Source organism: Nipponia nippon, unplaced genomic scaffold, assembly GCF_047370975.1.
Source record: "Nipponia nippon isolate SJK-2023a ecotype South Korea unplaced genomic scaffold, ASM4737097v1 scaffold_19, whole genome shotgun sequence".
Lineage (NCBI taxonomy): Eukaryota > Metazoa > Chordata > Aves > Pelecaniformes > Threskiornithidae > Nipponia > Nipponia nippon.
Genome location: NW_028262335.1, coordinates 7576198 through 7594774, shown reverse-complemented (window position 1 = coordinate 7594774; position 18577 = coordinate 7576198). Strand labels below are relative to the sequence as shown.

General features: G+C 44.2%; 2 protein-coding genes across 15 annotated transcripts in view; one reads left to right on the top strand and one right to left on the bottom strand.

Moving 5' to 3' along the window:
- LOC148056030 (uncharacterized) overlaps positions 1-14774 on the top strand; it is a 178853-nt gene extending 164079 nt beyond the window's left edge. For 7 of the 12 annotated variants that reach the window (XR_015704350.1, XM_087755588.1, XM_087755585.1 and 4 more), the window contains 3 exons: positions 10257-10521; positions 11462-11517; positions 11858-12767. Coding sequence is in view for 8 of the 12 variants with exons in the window: in XM_087755588.1 (XP_087611714.1) it covers positions 10280-10521; positions 11462-11517; positions 11858-12165 (606 nt within the window). In the remaining 4 variants the exon portion in view is untranslated. Of the gene's footprint in view, positions 1-9819; positions 10117-10256; positions 10522-11461; positions 12768-13772; positions 13892-14448; positions 14519-14694 lie in introns of those variants that run through there. The other 5 variants (XR_015704349.1, XR_015704347.1, XR_015704348.1 and 2 more) reach the window with 5 other exon arrangements.
- Positions 13733-18577, bottom strand: part of SKI (SKI proto-oncogene) — a 154131-nt gene continuing 149286 nt past the window's right edge. For all 3 annotated transcript variants that reach the window (XM_087755561.1, XM_087755562.1, XM_087755563.1), the window contains one exon: positions 13733-15785. In XM_087755561.1, the coding sequence (XP_087611687.1) occupies positions 15597-15785 (189 nt within the window). In that variant the 3' untranslated portion in view covers positions 13733-15596. The remainder of the gene's footprint in view (positions 15786-18577) is intronic.

Below are 18577 nucleotides of genomic sequence, written 5' to 3'. Positions count from 1 at the left end.
TGTGTCGTACCTTTGTGCTGTGCTGGATAGGATAAATGGGAGTTGACAAACTGCAGGACACGAGATTTAAACCATTGACCTCTGACATCAAGAGTCATCACAACTGTATGTTATCACGTTTATGTTCAGGAGTTAAAGGCTTTGCTCTGAGGGAATCTCATAAATACTTAGCAGTGGTGCAGAACACAGTTCATATTCAGTCTTTAAGCTTTACTGTTGGTGATCGGTAGTTAAAGCTCCTCTCAGGCCATTGTGGATTTTAGCGCAGAGTATTTGTAAGCAGTCTTTTAAGTCTTTGGGTTGTTTGTCCAGAATAACACATCTCTGTTTCTTGAAAAGGGCGTAGCTACTTAATGACAGCTCGGCTTGAGCAGACTCATCGTGTTTTGCTGATCCTTTAATAGTCCAGTCTTTCAAACTGCTTCCCAACTCTAGGATCTCTGTTGACTGTGTCCATTTCTGAAGCAAAAGCCCTGATAAAGCAAAAAGACTTCAGGATGTACAAGACACTGTTTTCAAATCAAGTATATACTTCAGTGTTCTGCTGAACTGAGCCCCAAATTTCTGCAATGCATCATAATGCAAGAGAGTAATAGGGGAGGCTGGGTGCACGCAGCTCTCCTCGGCCTGTATGACAGATGCCATCCAAAACACTATCAAGGCTTTTTAGAAAACAGGGAGGAGAGGAATGAAGAAGAGAGCGTGAAGCTGATGGAGTGGAAGGTGAGTTGAAAAGCGATGGCTAAAGGGAAGGACTGAGCTTACTGCAAGTTGAGGTGCTGCTCTTGACAGGCACCAGGCTGGGACTTGTCCCATGTAGAAGATCGCAGTATTTCATTGTCTTTATTGCTGTCTTGAGATTTCTCAGGCATGTGTAGCTGACTAGCTGACCCTCCAAGTTCAGATGTAGTTTCTATGCAATATTGAGTACTGTTCATGATGTTCATCATGCAACGCGTGCTTCCTGAATTATACATCATTATGAGGGGCACATAACCAATTAGTATATGGATTTGTTCTGCACGTGCAAATCTTTTCTTGGGCTAAGGAAGTGTCACACAGAGACTTGGCTGAAGAAAAAAAGAAAACAGTTTAATCTTAAATTGTAATTGTCATCCTCTGGCTAATGATAAGCAATATTATGGCCTGCATATCAGCTGTCATTAAGCAGTAAGACACAACAAGGTGTATGTTACAGAGAGATAACACAGTGCTTAAAGGCCAATGACCTGCAAAGCACATTATCTCCCAGCTGCACAAGCCCTACCGAGTCGGTTTGTACATGTGTGGTAGCAAATCCGCTGTCCCCTCTTCCCCCGCCTTCATGCTGTTTTTCAAGGTGCAAAAATTGTAAAGGATTTTCATATTACTTGTGTCATACGATTTTTTAAAAAGCTCCCTTTTTATATTAGCCAACCTCTGCACATATAATAAGCCAGTGTGAAATATTCTAAGTTATCATTCACTGGAGTTCTGGGAAACTAGCATCGCTTAAAATGAGGCCCTTCAGTGTTTTGTTAGACAAGTGGGTATGGAGTGTGCAGGGAAGGATTCTCGCTGATGATCCAAGCACCAAACTGACAGCAACTCTTCATTTGCTCCAAGAAAGACTTCACGTTGTTTTCAAGGATGGCAGAGGGAGCTTCGAGCTGGAACATTGTGTTAGATGAAACTTGCTTCGAAATAGGATGGATTTTTGGTTAGAAATGAAGATTGGAAGCGTGCAGCTTGTACTGTTCGTACTAAACGTGAAAACCTGTCCTATCAAGGTACCGTTGCCCATGTGAATGTCCTACACAGACTGACCAAACTATGATGCTGCATGAGTGACTGAACTAAAACCAGGGCTGACGGTGTGGCACAAGCACTAAAAAATTACCCATCAAGAAAATGATGGGGATTAAAGCGTCTGTGTCCCGTTTCTTTGAGGAGGAGAATGCGTGGTTTCTGTTGTATAGCATAGGAATCCTAATGTAAAACTCATGTTGGAGGAGGAAACCCAAGCGAATGAGACCTTCCAAATAGTGGCAGAAAATGCAGAATGGGATCAGCTTTGCCCTGCTGAGTCCTGTCAGGGTGTTTCTGTGATCGGGGAGAAGGTCTGCTAAAGGAAGGGGAGGTGGCGACAGGAATCCTCTTGTAGCCTGAGTTGTACTATACGTTCTTGGAAGCAGAGATAGGTTCTTAGGGTTTGAATGGCACTTAGCCCATCTGGACCCTGATTTCAGTTGGATGTCCTAGATATTACTATATTAAAAATATAAATAAAGAAAGTTAGGCTTAATAGAAGAACAGAGAGAGAAGGCAGAGGCAACAGAGACAGCTGTCTTCCTCAGAGTCCTTCTGCTGGGTGAGACTGTTTCTGATTACAGCTGTAGCACTGTAAATGCCTGCTAGATGTCTGGTGATAATCCATTCAAAGCAATTACAAGGCATCCGTCACCAGCAGGGTCTGAGCCACAGGCTTCTTATCTGGGAAAATTGATGGAAGAGAAGGAGGGAGCGAGGGAAGAAATCAATGCCTTTCACCAATGTTATCTGCCAAATTGAATTAAGCAGCATGGGATCCCTGCTTTCCACACTGCGAGAGTTGGAGCTTAAAGAATCTGTTCATAGTAAGCTCAGTTCATGGGCAAGGCAGGTGGGGGAGCTACGCTTTACTTCTGCTCGCTTGCAATTTCTTGGGCATCCACCACCATCAGTGGGACCGGTGTGTGCAAAAGGAGTTCGGCCCTGAACGACATACAGACCCTTTAGCCTAATAGCAGTGGTTCCAGTTGCGAACCTTGTGCCTGCTTGCGGTCTCAATGTATCATTCCATGTTTTTTCTTCTTTTGGTGTAGCTGAAAGTATCTCATTGCTCACCACATCCCGATTTTTACATCCAAAGGATTGTAGAGAAAGCAACTATGATGACATAAGCAAAAATCCAATAATTGGATACTTCAGCAGTCCTAGTAAAACTCTGTTGCTTAAAAATGCTGCATGTGTTGAATCTTTTGGCGATGTGGTTGTGGTACGTGGCACGTAATCCGGCACTGAGATCAACTGGAAGTCAGTGGGTCGAAGTCCAGGGGCGGGGGCAATGCCTGCAGAGGTTTTGGGTAGGGTTTTTTAATACGCAAGGAAATGTAGCATATTGCTGTGCGTTTTGGTGTTTTGCTTTCATTAGTATATCTGCTTCTCACTTCGCTTACCTTATGGGTTATAAAGGTAAGTAAAGTAAATTTAACTTCTGTATGTCTAACTGGTTACTTATTTTGCAAAGCAATGTTGAAATCCGGGAGCTGGATTTAGGAATGCTTAACAGTATTACTGACACTTTCCCTTACTGGGCCTGCAATCGACATTGCGAAGGCCACCAGTACATCTATAGAGACGTTTGGTGGGTGCTTCCTACTTGGTATATGAACAAATAAGAATATAGATCCATATGTACAACAGCAGGGAGATTGTCACTTGGGATTCTACAAAAAGAATTCCATTTGTACGGGTGGAATCGGTTTCACCTCCGGGCTGCGTGGCCAACAGCTTTGTTAATGCATTGTGTAGTGCCTGTTTTTATACCTTAGCCGCAGAAAGGTAGGGGTTTAATGGCATTTTTTGACAGCTAGCCAGTAAAGGAGTTGTGCAGCTCAAGAGCACCTAGCGTTACAGGTCTTGGAATTGAGGCCTGCTGCCAGCACGTGGAGCCACTCTTGTTTCATGAACTCAAAGCGTCACGTAGGTAAACTGGGTTTATAAATATCTGTTTGTAAGCTTCCTTCACAAGATAACGATGATCACTCAAGCTTATAGTCTTTATGATGTTTACAGAAACACGCAGGTTTTGGAATGAATCTGACCTCCTTTGAAGCAGTAAACCCACATTTTCCTTTGACCCGCGTAGGTTTCCTCTTGTCCGGCAGGGTTTTTCCCGTACGTATGGGAGATCCGAGAGTAGTCGTTTGGGATAAGTGGTAGCAGGGCCAGAGGACTAGGATAGCTGGGCCAGAGTAGGCTCTGGGGAAGTACTTAAAAGCATGAAATACTCAAGGTTCCAGATTAAGGAGCTAACTCAGCAGAAAACAAATACAAAAGTAAATTCAAAAAGATGAGCCAGAAAACCCGCGGATACTGTGCAGAACAATTCAGCTAAATCAGTTCAGTGCAGAGATCAGGGGAAACTTTTTTCCCTCCCAAATAAAAGTGTGTGGGAATTTGCATTGCAGTCAGGTATACTTAAAGTGCACATAAGCCATCTAATAAAAATTCCACCGGAGTGTACGTCATACAGCTGTGTTTTATTATATTTGTGCTCTCTTCCTACTGACAGTGCCTTTATAACTGGATTACTCACATATCATCATTAACTCTGACACTCCTGGGTTTTTACTGCTTCCCTGGTTCCTATCATCTTCTGCAGGTTTCATCCCTTCCTTGCAGATGTGCCAAGATGTATTTCTTTAATATCTTTTCAGCAAATGAACATGGGAGCACATAAAAAGTGTGGTTTGGATACCATGGGCAGTAACAAGGGCTCTCATCATTTCTACTGAAAATCCCTATCAAACCTCTGCTCTGCTACGTACGTGTTAAGTTTTCCCTCTGCTCCGTCTGTTAGGTATAAATAAGGGGTGCCGCTTACGGGAACATGGAAACGACTGGGCTGCCCCCCGAGCTGTTGTTTAATCCTAGTTTTGATATTTTGTAGCCGTTTCTTTCAGTTGTGCTCCATACAAGCATTTTAATTTGCTATGTATGGGCCATGTTCAGAAGGAGCAGCTCCAAGGCGGGGGGGGGGGGGTTAGTTTGGGCTTTTGGTTTTGTGGTTTGGTTTTTTTCCCTGCTGGCTGAATAACGTAAGCTATTGAATAAGACGTGAAGACTTTTTACTTCAGGCCTCAGGAAATTTTATTTTTATTTCTGATCTCCAGCAGCTAGTTTGAGCTTGGGTCAGTTCAGCTCACTTTGCCATTGATTTGTTCCCCCCATTCATTGTTGGTGCTGTTGGAATGAAGGTTCTTTGGGGTAGGGCTGTGGCTCACCAAGCATTTGCAGAGAACTGAGCACGAAGGGGGCTGGGGCCTCTATTAGACTTTTTAACTATTTCTGCTTTGTGAAATTAAGTTGAACTCAAGGGCTACTTAAGCATACCCGGTTCTGTGAGTCGGATTTCCGTGTACGGTGCCAGCTTCAGCTGAACTCAGACTATCAATTGATCTCAAAGTATTTTTATTGTGCTCGGGAAGAATGGATCCCTGGATTTTTGGTTGTGGACTGGGCTACAGCTTACTGAGCCATGCTCATCCCAAAGCCATTCAGATTCCCTGTAGGAGCTTCCTGAGGTGCTCAGCATACTCAAAGCTTCCCACTTGGGAATGCCCGGAGTTCTGCAGGAGCCCGCAGGCGAGCTCTCCCTTCCAGCTGAACAGGGACGGTGGCAGGGGGGTCGGGACGTGAAAACAGGTTACACCCCATCGACTGGCCAGTAGCGTACGTCCCTGTAGGACTTCTTGCAAATTAGAAAATATATTTTAATTATAGCAACAGCTTGACAGCCAGTATATGCAAAACCATTTCCTCCAGTGCTGGTCCCCTCACATAGCTTACTCTGAGAATGCAGAAAGGGAAAATATTGTGCTGAATAATGAATCAGTGCAGTGACAATGCGAATGCATTTTTGGTTTTGGAGGCACTCAAAAGTGTTCGACTGAGTAGGTTCATGTCTGATTCCTAGTATTTTGGTTCTTATATTAAGTAAATTAAAGTTATTCTATAAACTAGAATTTTCAAAACCCAGTTACCCCCTTAATCATAAACCCAAGGCAGGTTGACTGGTCTTTCTTAGCAATATGTGGTGTTGCACTCGGAGTTCCTTGGTGGCAGAATATCTAATAATGTTTTCAGCCTCTGCTATTAAGACTTACCAATCCAAATCTGGTTTTATATTTCGTTTCCGTAACAGGAATAGCAGGAAGAGTCAGTCACTCTGAGAAGTAGCACCAGGAGAGGTGGCTCATCTCTTCAGTGCAAAGTTCTGCCCTAGACATAGCCACGTTCCTCGAATGGTCACAACTGCTGTGTGACTTAACAGACCATGTTAAGCAATAAGAATTTCTATGGAACGACATCCTCAAAACAGACTAAGCAATTCTTCATTAACCCTTGTTTAATCATTGAACAAGCAGTGCCAAAGATTTTGCTTCATTTTCCCGTTTTCACTCTCTAATTTGCCCTGTATTTTAAAGAGCGGTCGCCTTGCCCTGGTCCGTCTGTGCGCATGGGCGTTGCAGGCGATGCATCGATGATGGTAAGAGGCAGCGATGACCTTTGCGTGAACTGCAGCTGCATCGGTAGCGGCGTGTTGCCAAAAGGGAGACTATAAAAATCCAGAAAGGCTGAGGAAAATGGAGTAAAAGAAAAGCTTTTCATGAGCAACCATGAGTGTTTTGGACATCTCAATTTCTTGCTGCCCAGTAAGAAGCTCTCTGACAGGCACCTGACTTAGTGCCTCTGGAAAAGACGGCTCTTCGCAGAGTGTCCCCAGCTGTCTGTTTAAACTCGCAAACCGCTTCTGAACACCTAATTTACAATGTCACGTTAAACTGGCGTCCTTGATACACAGCTGCAGCTGGCAAATTAGAAGCTCTGGGGGTTTTTGTGTGGTTTTTGAGTTTATATATAAGCCAGTTAGCAAAAAAAAAAATGATAGTAATTTTGTGGGTCTTTTCAAGTTTTGCCAAAATTGACCCCTAGCTCCGTGGGGATCTGGGAGGCTCATCTCGAGTGTACATCTCCCATTGGAATGTCTCGAGTGCAGGACAGTGGAGGAGGCAAATGAAATGCCTTTTTTTTTTTTTTGCTCTGTGTGTTTGTGCTTGTAATCTAGGTTGGTTAAATGAAAGCTCCTAGAATACAGAGTAGCCAGATAAATTTGGGATAGCTGAAAAGGAAAAAGGAATAGTCCAAGAATAAGGAAGGTGTCCAATAGGACTGGATAGCTGGATTCGGGCATGAGAGATTTCCATACGTGAGGCCAAGCCTTATTTCCAAGTTAGCCTCGGCTAACTTTAGAAGGAAACGAAACCAAACAAGGTTTGCTCCTAAATTCTTTTGAAAGCTCTAGAAGCGCTACGTCCTTCTTACCTGAGCGGGCAACTGGCACTAGCCCAGGGCTGATAAGGATGCACTTCTGTCCGTGATGGCAAAAGTACAACCCCTTCTCATGGGGGAATCGCCGTTCTCCTGCCAGGAAGGGCGGCTTCTGTACAAAACGTTGGCCTACAACAGGGCTGTTTTAGCACCGGGCGTCGAGTGAGCTTGAAGCCATTTGTGTGGTCTGGAAAAAATTGCATCTTGTCTTTGTCTCCTTGGATAATAACTTTGAAGTGTTCTTTTATCGGTGTAGGGGGGTAGGATCTGTATCTGTGAATTGGAGTTAATTTACTGATTTGCAGTAGAATGGTAAATGAAGTTTTTCCCCACGTTCCCAATTGAAGGAATTCTACTCTTTCAAGTTAAGAAAATGAGCTGGGGAATTCTTTGAAGAGCTGGGAGCATGACTCCTGCCTGTGATATAACATCTTCCTTTCTTTAAAGCCGTTTTGCTCCAAAATGGGGTATTTCCAAAGATACTAAAACTTCCAAAGCAAACGTCAGTGCGACGTGCCAACAGAAACACAGCTGGTCTTCCTGAAACTCAGGGGCAATCTGGTCTCTTCAGACCTATTTTTTGTGTACAAAACCTGTGGAACAAAGAGACTCGAAGTGTATTGTTGAAGTATATCAGAAAACGTAAAAGATTTGTCCGCCGTATACTTTAACTGCGGAAGATAATTGTCAATAGAGGAAAGTTATCTGAACTTTTGTTTTTAATTTTAGAAACCAAAATCATAGCAACAGATGTGCAAGTGAGAGGACACGTACATGAACTGCGTATGATCTTTTTACAAGTGAAGGATATGGACCTGCGTTTAGACTTCAAACCTTGCCGATTCCTTGTGGTACCAAAAGGGGGTGAAAACGCCGTTTCGCTGCTCATCATTTGGGGGCAGGAATTGCCGGTGCAGTTGCATCCCATTCTTTAAGGCTAAACCATGCCAAACATGCAGGCGCCAGCTGAAGCAGCTGGACAGCCTCTGTGCGCTTGCTCGGACGCCTTGGTTAGCGGCTGCAGGTTCCAGCCTTAATCCCTGTTTGCTGACGGCCTCCGGGAACGGAGCCTGCGTTGGTTCTGAATTTTTGGGAACGTTAATGGGTCAGTTCACCTATGGTCCTTCAGAGGTCTTTGTATGCATTCATGTGAATTGTGTCAGGAGGCATTATATACAACGTGTATGAAGTTAACTGATAACACTTTATCGTTATCTTATTACTGTCTTTAATTTTTTCCAGGGTAAGTTTTTGTCCTAAAGCTATTGTAGGAACCCTTTGCTTCAAAACCAAATCAGTCCCCACAACGCTTCCTGGGCTGCCGTGGCTTGTACGTGTCTCTTCATTTCCAGCAAATGCACTGGGCTTTTTTCTTTTTTTTTTTTTTTTTTCTTTTTTTAATTTTCTCCCTGTTGGGAGCAGGAGAATGAAATGATCTATTTGATTCCCAATACTCTTAAGTGTCCGCTGCAGTCACAGGTAGGTAGGGAGAGTTGTTGGTGCTGAACTCGGCTTTCGGGGCAGTTCTGTGCTACCTGCCGGCAGAAGGAGTTAGAGTACAAACTCGTGGGCTGTAATTATGCAACAAAATGAGATTTTAGCAAAAGAGACTCTTTGGCATAGGACAGGAGGCCTACAGCAGAAAAGGCAGAATCAAAGTCTTACTGCTTCAACAGGTTTCTTTTGGGCTGTGGGGTTTTAATGCAGCAGCTGAAGAGAGAAAGAATGGAGAAGGGGTCCGACTTTTCTGCGGTAAGCGTTCTGAATTTAGGCTGCATTGTGACGCAGGGCGAACGGTGACCGAAACGGGGTCACTGCTTTGCTGCAGTTTGTCCGTATCGAAGGAAACTCATTCATAATGTGCAATACCTGACCTCCGTCACAGGCGGTTCTAGCAAAACCAAGAGCAAGAGGGGCGTTGCTCTGAGCGCCACGCGCAACGCAGCGCGTACCGACGCTTATCCAAGAGCTCATCGTTAAACAGAAAGCTTTAGACCTCAGGGCTATAGTTCCAGCATCGTTTGTGAGCAAAGTTCCCGTAGTTTCACTCCCGCAGAAGATGGCGCGAAGGGTGGCGTCGCTTTTGAGTCTCTAATACTGATGAAAAACCAGCTTACAGCTTTTTGTGCCTGTGCTCGTTTTGTCAACGAGGCGGGAGGGGAGGGGAGAGGAGCCGGCAGACAGCGATCTCCTGGGGCGCGCTGGAAGGGCGCAGCTCTGGGCTCCTGCCCCGGGCCCTCGCCCGCCGCGGCTTCCCCGGGCGGGAGGCGGCAGCTCGGCGGCTCTGCCCGCGGCGGGAGCAGGAAAGGCAGCGGCCCCGCAATGAGTCAGAAATACGAAGCAGAGATTTTTTTTTTTTATTTTTTTTTTATGCTGTTTGATCATTCTCTGGCTTTTCCACTGTTTTACAAGGGCATGTTAAGAAATGTACCAGAGCTGTGGAAATTCTGCAGCCATTTCTCAGAAAACCATGAGAGAATTACTTTAACATATGTTTCCATCTGCTGCTTTTTGCGTTTTCCCCCCCTCTTGTATTTCTTTTTCTTTGACCTGCTACAAACTTTTATAGGCTTACAATTCTCACTATTCAAAAGATATTTCAGTTCATCGTTGGAATTTCCCCACGAAGTGGTACGCATCGTTTCCAATTAAATTCCTTTCTCCTTACCGTGTTGTCACGTGCAGACCTGAGAACGATTGCCTGCTTAAGTGACGCCTTGGCGAGGCCGGTTACTAGGCTGCGCGGGAAGCAAGGCGAAGGGGGTGCCGTTCTAACTCGGCCTCGGGCTGTCAACGTGCCTCGGCACACTGAAGGTGGTGAGGCCAATCGTCTTGGGTTTGGCGTGCCAGGAAGGACAAAACACGGCAGGAAACCTGAGCCTCCCGCCGACGCCCAGGAGAATTTAATGCTCCTTCCACCTGTGGACAAAATGGGTTCTGTTGCTGTTAGCGGGGGGTGTTTGTTACAGGATGAATATGTGGGTAAGTCACGTGATCTCAAAACTGGAAATTGCCCTGCCTGCTAACATGGGTTAGACGCTGCGTAAAATACGACTTGGCTGTACATGCAGCGATACACATACAGTACTGTTAACATATAATAATAAATTTTCTGTCATCAGGCTTCTGAGGTGGCACGTGTCGCATGGAGACGCTGCCCAGCGCTAGCCTTAGGTTGTGCCCGCGCGTCCGCACGAGCCAGCGGCCCCGTCGCTCATCCCTCGCCAGCGGGCCGCAGGCTGAGCCGTGTCCCCTGCCTCGACAGCCTTTCCTTGAGGTGGTTCGACAGCATCCCAGTTCCACCAGCCCACCGCCTCCTGTTCTACTACCCATCCTTTTAGGCTGCTGGGTTGAAGAGGTTCCTGGAAGAAAGCCCCCAGCCCTGCGGTAAGGCCCCGATGGTTATCGTCATTGCTGTTACCTGTCGGTGCCTTAGACAGGTACACGCACACGAACTTAAGGCAGATACCGCCAGCAGCCAGTTACGTGTGGGCACGTGTGTGGCAGAGTTTCTGCAAGCTTGTGTTGTTTAACTTAAAATACCTGGAGCCGTCGAGAGGCACCCAGCCCTCTTTCCGATACCTGTACGGTCTCTGAAGTTTGCCTGGCCCGAACAGTTAGGCCACAGCTGCAAGCACAGAAAACTCAAAAACCATCCCATATCTATTTATTTTTTTCTGGACAAACAATTTTATTTTAGGTAATGCGTCTATACACTGTACATTCAGTCACTGTGGTATATAAGCATAGCTATTTTCATACATAATCTCATAAAGTCCTTTATTTTACAATATTATCTGCTTCAAGGGGAGGGGATGTGGAAAAGGGGGTGGAAAAGGACTATCAAGGTACACAGCGAAATAGATAAATATGCCAAGCTTTTTTCTTATTTTTTTTTAAATCAGGCATTTATAAACAAGAAAGCATACATTACTTACATAAAAATAGTTCTAGAATAGTAGAGTAAGTCATAATATTGTCATTAGCAGCAGCATAGGAGAGACCAGGATAACAAAAATGTGCTGAAATGCTATTGGCTATTATAAATGTAAAGATTTATTTTTCTTCAATTGAAAAAATGTCATTTCTGTGAGTTCTTTTGATTTAAAAAAAAACAAAACCAAAAAAAAAACCAACCAACCAAACCAACAAAAAACTTCTCTCTAAAACACATGGACTGATGAGAGGGCAGACTGGAAAGAAAACCAACCTTTTGGTAATAAAATACTTTACAGTGAAAATAAGGACAAATAAAATGCAAATGATGGAGAAAGGTTAACCCACATTTAAAACTTGCAAAAAGATTTTGTTTTGTTTTTCCTAACAGACAGCAAAGGTTCTTCTTAGTTAAAAACACAACTCATAAAACAAGACAACTACCAGGTAAGAAAGAGTTTTGAAAAAGTAAACACCATATACACTTATAATACAACAGTGTAAAATGAAAAAAAGTATTTACATGTTGAATTTACTTTTAACTTTTTTTTTTTTTACATTGGCTAGTTCTGTTTGAAAAGCAGAATATTATGTATACTAGTTAGCTGCTCCATAGATATGAATGTTATTGCTGTTGGTTTTTTTTTCCCTTCCTTAAGTCTTCTTTCAGTAATAGAAACAATGAGTAATTAAACTGAATATACAAGTACTAAGTAATATATTTTTAAGTACAGGGAGAGTCAACAGCCTGTCTGAAACACCTCTTCTCCCTTTTAACTTCGTAAAGGAAAGCAAAGAGCAGATGAAATGAGAAACGGGACGTTGCGATTCCCGCCCTCGCAGGCCGGAGCGCGATGGAGCGCGGCAGGGACTCGGCGGTCGGGCGAAAGAGAAGCCGGTCCCCCTGCGGGGCTGGCGGCCGCGTGGCTGCAGCGCAGGAATTACACACAGAACTCCCTCACCTCGGCCACCCTCGCCCCACTGCTTTTCTCCGGAAACTCCCACTGGTTTGACAGCCCTCTTCTGGAATTAGTGTCTCTGCGGCCGTCTTCCGACAAGTTTAAAGTAAATTACTTGCACAGAATTCTGAATTAGAAATAAATTATATATTCTGCAGAAATAATTAAGAATTTTATTGTTAAAATGTATTTAGGAAAGACAAAATTATTTAAGATGGACTCCTATCCTGTAAACCTCTCCTGCTGATTAACTGCTGGTGTAGAACGTTCGTTCCCAGTCGTCTCGCACCTTATTGAAGCCTACGGATTTTACACCTTAAGTTACAGACGTGTTGTTGCTCGGATGTTTTCACTCCCAAGGATCAAATACTATTGAGCCTGAATCTCGAACGCTGTGACGTTCATTTGTCACGTGTTACGCTTTACAGAATCGCCGTAATGCACGGCAGAAGAGGAAACCGTGGGTTTGTAACAGCAGCTGTAAGTTCATTTTGGAGACTTCTGTCTTGCAGATCGCAGCCAGCAGACCTGGGAGGCACAGGTGGTGCTGGCTGTTTGACAAGACTACCTACTACTGATCCGACTATTTACTGTTCTGGTTTTTTCTTTGGAAAAAATGCAGATTTCATTAAATTTGGAGGATAAAAGCATCATGTGCACAGAACGACTTGTGCCAGTGGATCGGGATGCTTCCCTAGACACACAAGAAAGAAAAGCTCTGGCGTGTGCCGCAGGTAAGTAAGCGGGCCGCTCTTCCTGGAAAAAAACAGATGGAGATGGACACGTTGCCATTTTTTGTTGAGTCATAAGGGGAGAGACACAATCACAGATGGGGGGGAGAAACCCCAAATTTAGAGTAAGGCTTCAAAGAAGCTGAGAGCTGGGGGTGGGATGCCTTGGTTCTATGTGTAATTCCTTAACATGGCAGTAAAGCACAGCATATGAGACTTCTGAAATGCACAATGATCAACTACAGCTAAAATTATTTAGTTTCCCTTGAAGAAAGAAGTGAATAATACAGATCTGGAAATCATAAGGCTGAGAACATTTTTATGCATACTGCATAACAAAATAAACCCTTTACATAAGACAGTAATAATGCCCATTAATGAATATACGTATGGCAGAGACTTTAATTCCATGCATATGATTTAATAATCGCAGAAAAAACATACAAAGAAGCCAAAAAAAAAAAAAACCACGTTAAAAAAACCTGCTTAAGCATAAGCAAAATTCCTTTTGCATTGCACTTTAGAAGAGGAGATCTGCATCTAGACTCAGTCTCCAGCATCCCAAACCCAGCAGGGCGAAGCCCTGTACGAACGGACAGTCGCATGGGATTTACTTGGTATAACTGTTTCTTGCTCCCAACAGTTTTATGTTGTCCCAGTAATTCTACTCCTTTCATATTTCTTCTTTTTGTACCTAAAACATATATATGAACTTCTTTGTTAATGCTCACAGTTATTATAATGGTTATTATAATGGTTTCAAGCAAACAGCTGTTGTTTAAAAAAAAAAACCCAAACCTCGCTCTAATGTACTGTAAGTAAATACTATAATTTTAGGATTGGAAGCCGCTTTCTGTCTACTGGGAAATAATTTTTAAGCTTACATAGTTTGCATTGATGTCCAAAAGCAAATAAAGATTACTGGAAATATGTTTCTTTGTTTAGAATAACTTCTGTGTATGATGATGCATAGGGTTTTCTTTTTTTTTTTTTTTTCTTTTTATTCTTTAAGGTAAAAAAAGTGTCAGCGTTGCCTATATAAGATGCTGAGAGGAAAAATGAGCTGGAAGGCACATCTGCAGCCCCAGATCAACTTTTCACTTCATGCTGATAAGCTTGAGTGTGTAAGAGGTGAGTGTTTGTGGGTGAAAATCACTTTTCTCCTGTTCAGTAAAGCACCAGCTTTATTTGTCGAGCGCTTCCGGGAGCATCGCCACCGCGCCCAGCTCCCGAGGGCACGAAGCCACGCGAACCAGGCCGAGCGCTCGGCCAGTGGCGCGCTGGCCTGGCGCATCCGTGCTTGGTAGCGTTCTCTACCTGCCGCGTCCTCGTTGTGCACAACTGTAAGGGACGATGCAAGGTGTCAGGCGGTGGAAAGCCGGGGTGATGATTTTCACAGCTGTTAGGCAGGGTAGAATCTAGAATGCTCAACTTGTAAACTTTAGAAATATGGAATAAAATGCAGAGTAAGATTCTGACAAAGTGCAGTTTTTAAAAAAAAAAAATCAACAACAACAACGACAACACCAACAATAAGACAAAGTGATGGCATGCTGCATTTTTATTCCGGGGCTGCGGCTTAGATCCCAAAATTAAAGTAATTTCTTTTTTAAAAAACAAAAAAGTTTTTTTTAAAAAAGATGTAGGCTTATTCACAGCAGCAAAAATGTTGTTTTTCTTTTCTGTAGTATCTGATAACGCGATGTTGCACTCTCCTTGGGCACAGAAATCCTGACTGACAGTTCATAATAAAAGCAGGTAAATACTGAATTTATGGTAAGATGGTGCAACAAAGATGAGTCTTCCAGAAAACTGAAAGCTGAAGTAAAGATTTCAGAACGACTTGAAAACGCACACGTCTTCGGCTTTATTTCTCAACCAACTGGACAGACCATCCATTTCCTTCCTTTATTTCCTTCTTTCTCTTCCTACAGCTGAAGTGCTCTTGGATGAAGCGAGTCTTTTGAACACATCGATTAATGAAGATGTCTTTAGAAAAGATGGCGTGATTTGCAAACACTGAAGTCTGTAAGGCTGGGTTTGTAACTCTCAAGCGTACGTCTCCTCTCCCCATCCCCGCTCCCACCCCGCCCCTTCGCAGTCCTGCATCTTCCCTTCTTCTGTGTTCAGGACAGGAAATGAAGCAAATTCTTTCTAAGGAAAAAATCAACTTTGAAAAGCACTCTGAAATTCTCATACAACCACGTGACGGGATTAAAACTGTGATGGCTTCCTAGGTGGCTGGAAAACTGCTAATGAAATGGCATCATCACCAGAGGGCTTCTACGTTAAGAATCCCAAAGCCTATAACAAGTCATTAAAAATTGTGCATCGAAGGTTTTTTTTGTTTTGCTTTTAAAGGTTCATTATAAAAATCTCGTTAATTTTTTAATACCAAGTCTGTGTAATGAATTATTTTAAATAGCTTATAAGAAAAGTTTGTTTTTAAATTCCAAAATGTTCCACCAGGCAGAAGGGCAACATAAAAACACGGCCATGCTTGCCTTTTACTCTGATTTTAGTTGGACGATGCTGCTTGCTTGGAGTTTGCCAGTAGAAAATTTGCTGTGGACTTAAAAGTATTTTGTTTATAAACACTTTGTGTTTTATAGGCACAGTAAGATGTTGTGCTATATGGACTGGAAAAAAAAGAGGCGTAATTCAGTGCTTCTGTTATAAAGAGTAACGTTTGCCTTCCAACTAATGAGAATCCATATTCATAGGTCTGTGTGCCGAGACACAACTACTCACACATGCACTTACACACGTACCCCACACATCCTCCCTTACTGTGCATATACGTCATTCTGTGTGTGTTAGGTGATGCGCTGGCTGCTTAGTTCTCGATGGTGCTCGCTGTGTTTTCGCTGCTGGGTTGACTGCTTGATTTAGGCCACAGTTGTTCCTGAAGTTCCTTGACTACTTTTTCCAAGTGTTCTCGAGCCTCCCTTTCATGCATCAGGTCAGCTCGGAGCTGCTCCCTGTCAGCCTCTGCGTGCTGCAGCTTAACCTGTAGGTCCTCGATCTAGAGAAGAGCATAGTAAGAAACACAAACTATTTTAATACTTCGGTTCCATTGTGATTTTGTAGACTTTAACGCAGACTAACACCTTAGCACAAAGCGGGAAGAGTAATAAACCCGTGTACTTCCAGACAGAAGATTATCAAAGTTGAGGTGAGGAAGGAATTCCCTTGTCCCTACCTTTTTCCATGTGCTACTGTACAATTCTGCAAGTGCACTGCACCAACTGCTCAGCTTTGACGTTCTTAAATATTTCTGGTGGCTTAAGTTCCAGAAAGGAGGGTGAAAACCAGAACAGAGTGCCTTAGTGTAACAGAACTCTGGTCACTCTACTTAAACTGTTACTAGTATTTCTTTAGGCAGACAGCAATGTAGCAACGTAAACGACAAGGTAAGTGTGCGCAGGTGGAGTAATTTACTTTCAGATCTTTTACAATGGTGGTTAATAGGAGTGACCAGGAACATGCTCGGTTGCCTATGGAAAAGGCCCGCATCTCAGGTACAGCTCGATGCCCACCAAAAGCAACTGCAGTATCCTCTCATATCCAAGGACCGTTCCATCCTTCACATTAGGTGTAAGGAACTGTACGGAGGCAAGGTGGGCATGGAGGACGTGGAGGTACAGTGTAGATGGCAAAGGGCTTGTGACTACGGATGTGAGAAAGTGGGGCGCAGGGAGCCCTCTGAAGGAGCAGAAGCTCTCCAGGCGACACGGAAACTTGGCACCATTTCAACTCCTAAATAAGAAGGCGGACGGACTTGGGAGGGCAGGAGTGGGACTGAGTGGGTCCTAACGCGTAGTAACTTTGCACAGAACGGACTTAAAGCAATACACGTTCCAAACAGCCTGAGCAGAGAGCCCTCGCTGAGATCTCGGTCTTTTTCCAGCTTACAGCAGGAGACGCAGATGGCCTCGGCCTCCCCGAAGGCCCCAGCAGTCTTCCTATTTTTTACTTACTGATACCAAAGGCAGAGAAAAGCCCCAGTATTCAAGGGTGTAAACATTAGAAAAACTGCACCGATTTGAAGTATGCAATTTGAGGCCACAAACAGATAAGATTAGCAAAGACTGCCATTTAACAAAGGAAAGGAAAACTCGTATGTTTGGGGCTAAAATAAAGGCTACCCCCCACCCCATCTCTATTTGGATCTCGGTACCAAGGTAAGAAAAAAGAAAGGCATAAACCACACTGATAGTTGGTAGGTATTAAGCTTCTAATACTTTTAAGTTTACACAAAGACAGTTACAGCCCTGAATTTGTTGCCTGATTTCCTCTCATACTTGCCTGATGCTCTTTCTCGCAGACTGAGCCTGCCTAGAGAATTGTGGTTTCCTCAAAAATAAGAAGTGACAAACACAACATAAGTGTCAGGCTTCCTGCGTGCACTCCAAATTAAAGATAAAAGGATGTATAAAGTTTCACTTTAAAATTTCTTACATGACTTAAGGACTTACTTAAGTCATATTGACGTCTTGTAAAATTCAGACTTTGAAGTTAGTTCCTTAAGGTATTTTTCTATTAAGTGCCACGCAGAAACCTCTGAGGCAGGCGCTAAGTAAAGCAGCCATTCCAGCCCCTGAGACGTTTTGCTCAAGCGCAGCAATAATGCAGCTTCACGCGCGTCCTCCTGCCCCACGATCTGGTGCTACAACGGCAAGCCTAAGTACACACCACAGGACGCTGCAGTTGATACTGCAAATGTGCCATTAGTGGCTTTAGAAAAGCCAAACCTGCAGAATATTCAGCTGCTTGAGTTCTTTTGGAGGTGATTTTAGCCTTTCATATTAGGAAACCTCATTTATTCCCTCCCCAGGAGGGAATTTCTTAGGAGACTGAAAATCCACACTGTCAAAACCTTCCACGCAGCTCCCAAAGCCAGGGAGGCCGCGCCTGCAGAGCTGCAGAGCTCCGTTCGGTACGTACAGCCTTTGCTTTAGCCGCGCTTGCTGTTACCTTGCCTTTTTTTGCTCAAGTGGAAGTCAGTCAACTGCCAGGAACGCCCAGTGCAGCAGCTCTCAATCTGGTTATGTTTAGTCTGGACACCTCTTATCAGCGAGACATCCTGCGATGCTGGAGGAAGCCCGCATCACTTCCCGCCGCTGGTCCCCGGCGAGCCCCAGCTCATGGTGCAGCCGACCGCTCCCCTTCCCGCGATTGAGAGCCTGCCTTAGGCCGCTGCTTTTTCTTTTCCTTTCCCCTTCCTCCCTTAAAGTAACCACACCAAATATTTCCAGCTCATGCTTTAGGCCTAACAACACGAAGCGTGTGTGTGTGTGTGTGTGTGTGTGTGTGTTTCACAACATGTGTGGCTGTAGTAAACGTGGTCTAGAAGAGTTCCCCTTAACATTAATTCAGCTATGTTACAACATGGACGTTAAGCTTGCAAATGTGTGGCACCCGTGTGGCACCTGCACGTCAGTGCTATCTCTGCTCTAGGAGTTCAAATTCAGGCAAGTGCACCCAATTTTTCAGAGCCCTTCGCTGCTAACGCTTGCTGACCCTTGCCTTTTCTGTATGCATTCCTGAGCCAGGCTTTTATAGCTTAGGAACCAGCGACGGGGACAGTGGCTCGGCAGAGGGACACTGCGGTGGGAGCAAGCCGGAGCGAGGCGGCGATGGCAAGGAGGGGAGGTCGCCCTAAGGAGAGGGGCTTCCTGGGAGCCCCTCTCTAGAGAGAAGGGGGCGAGGGGGTTAACGAGGGGCATGGGACCATGCCCTTTTATAGGAAATGCATTACTGGGCAATGGGATTGTTTTATTGGAGGAAGGGGAAGGCAGGGCATGCAACGGATTC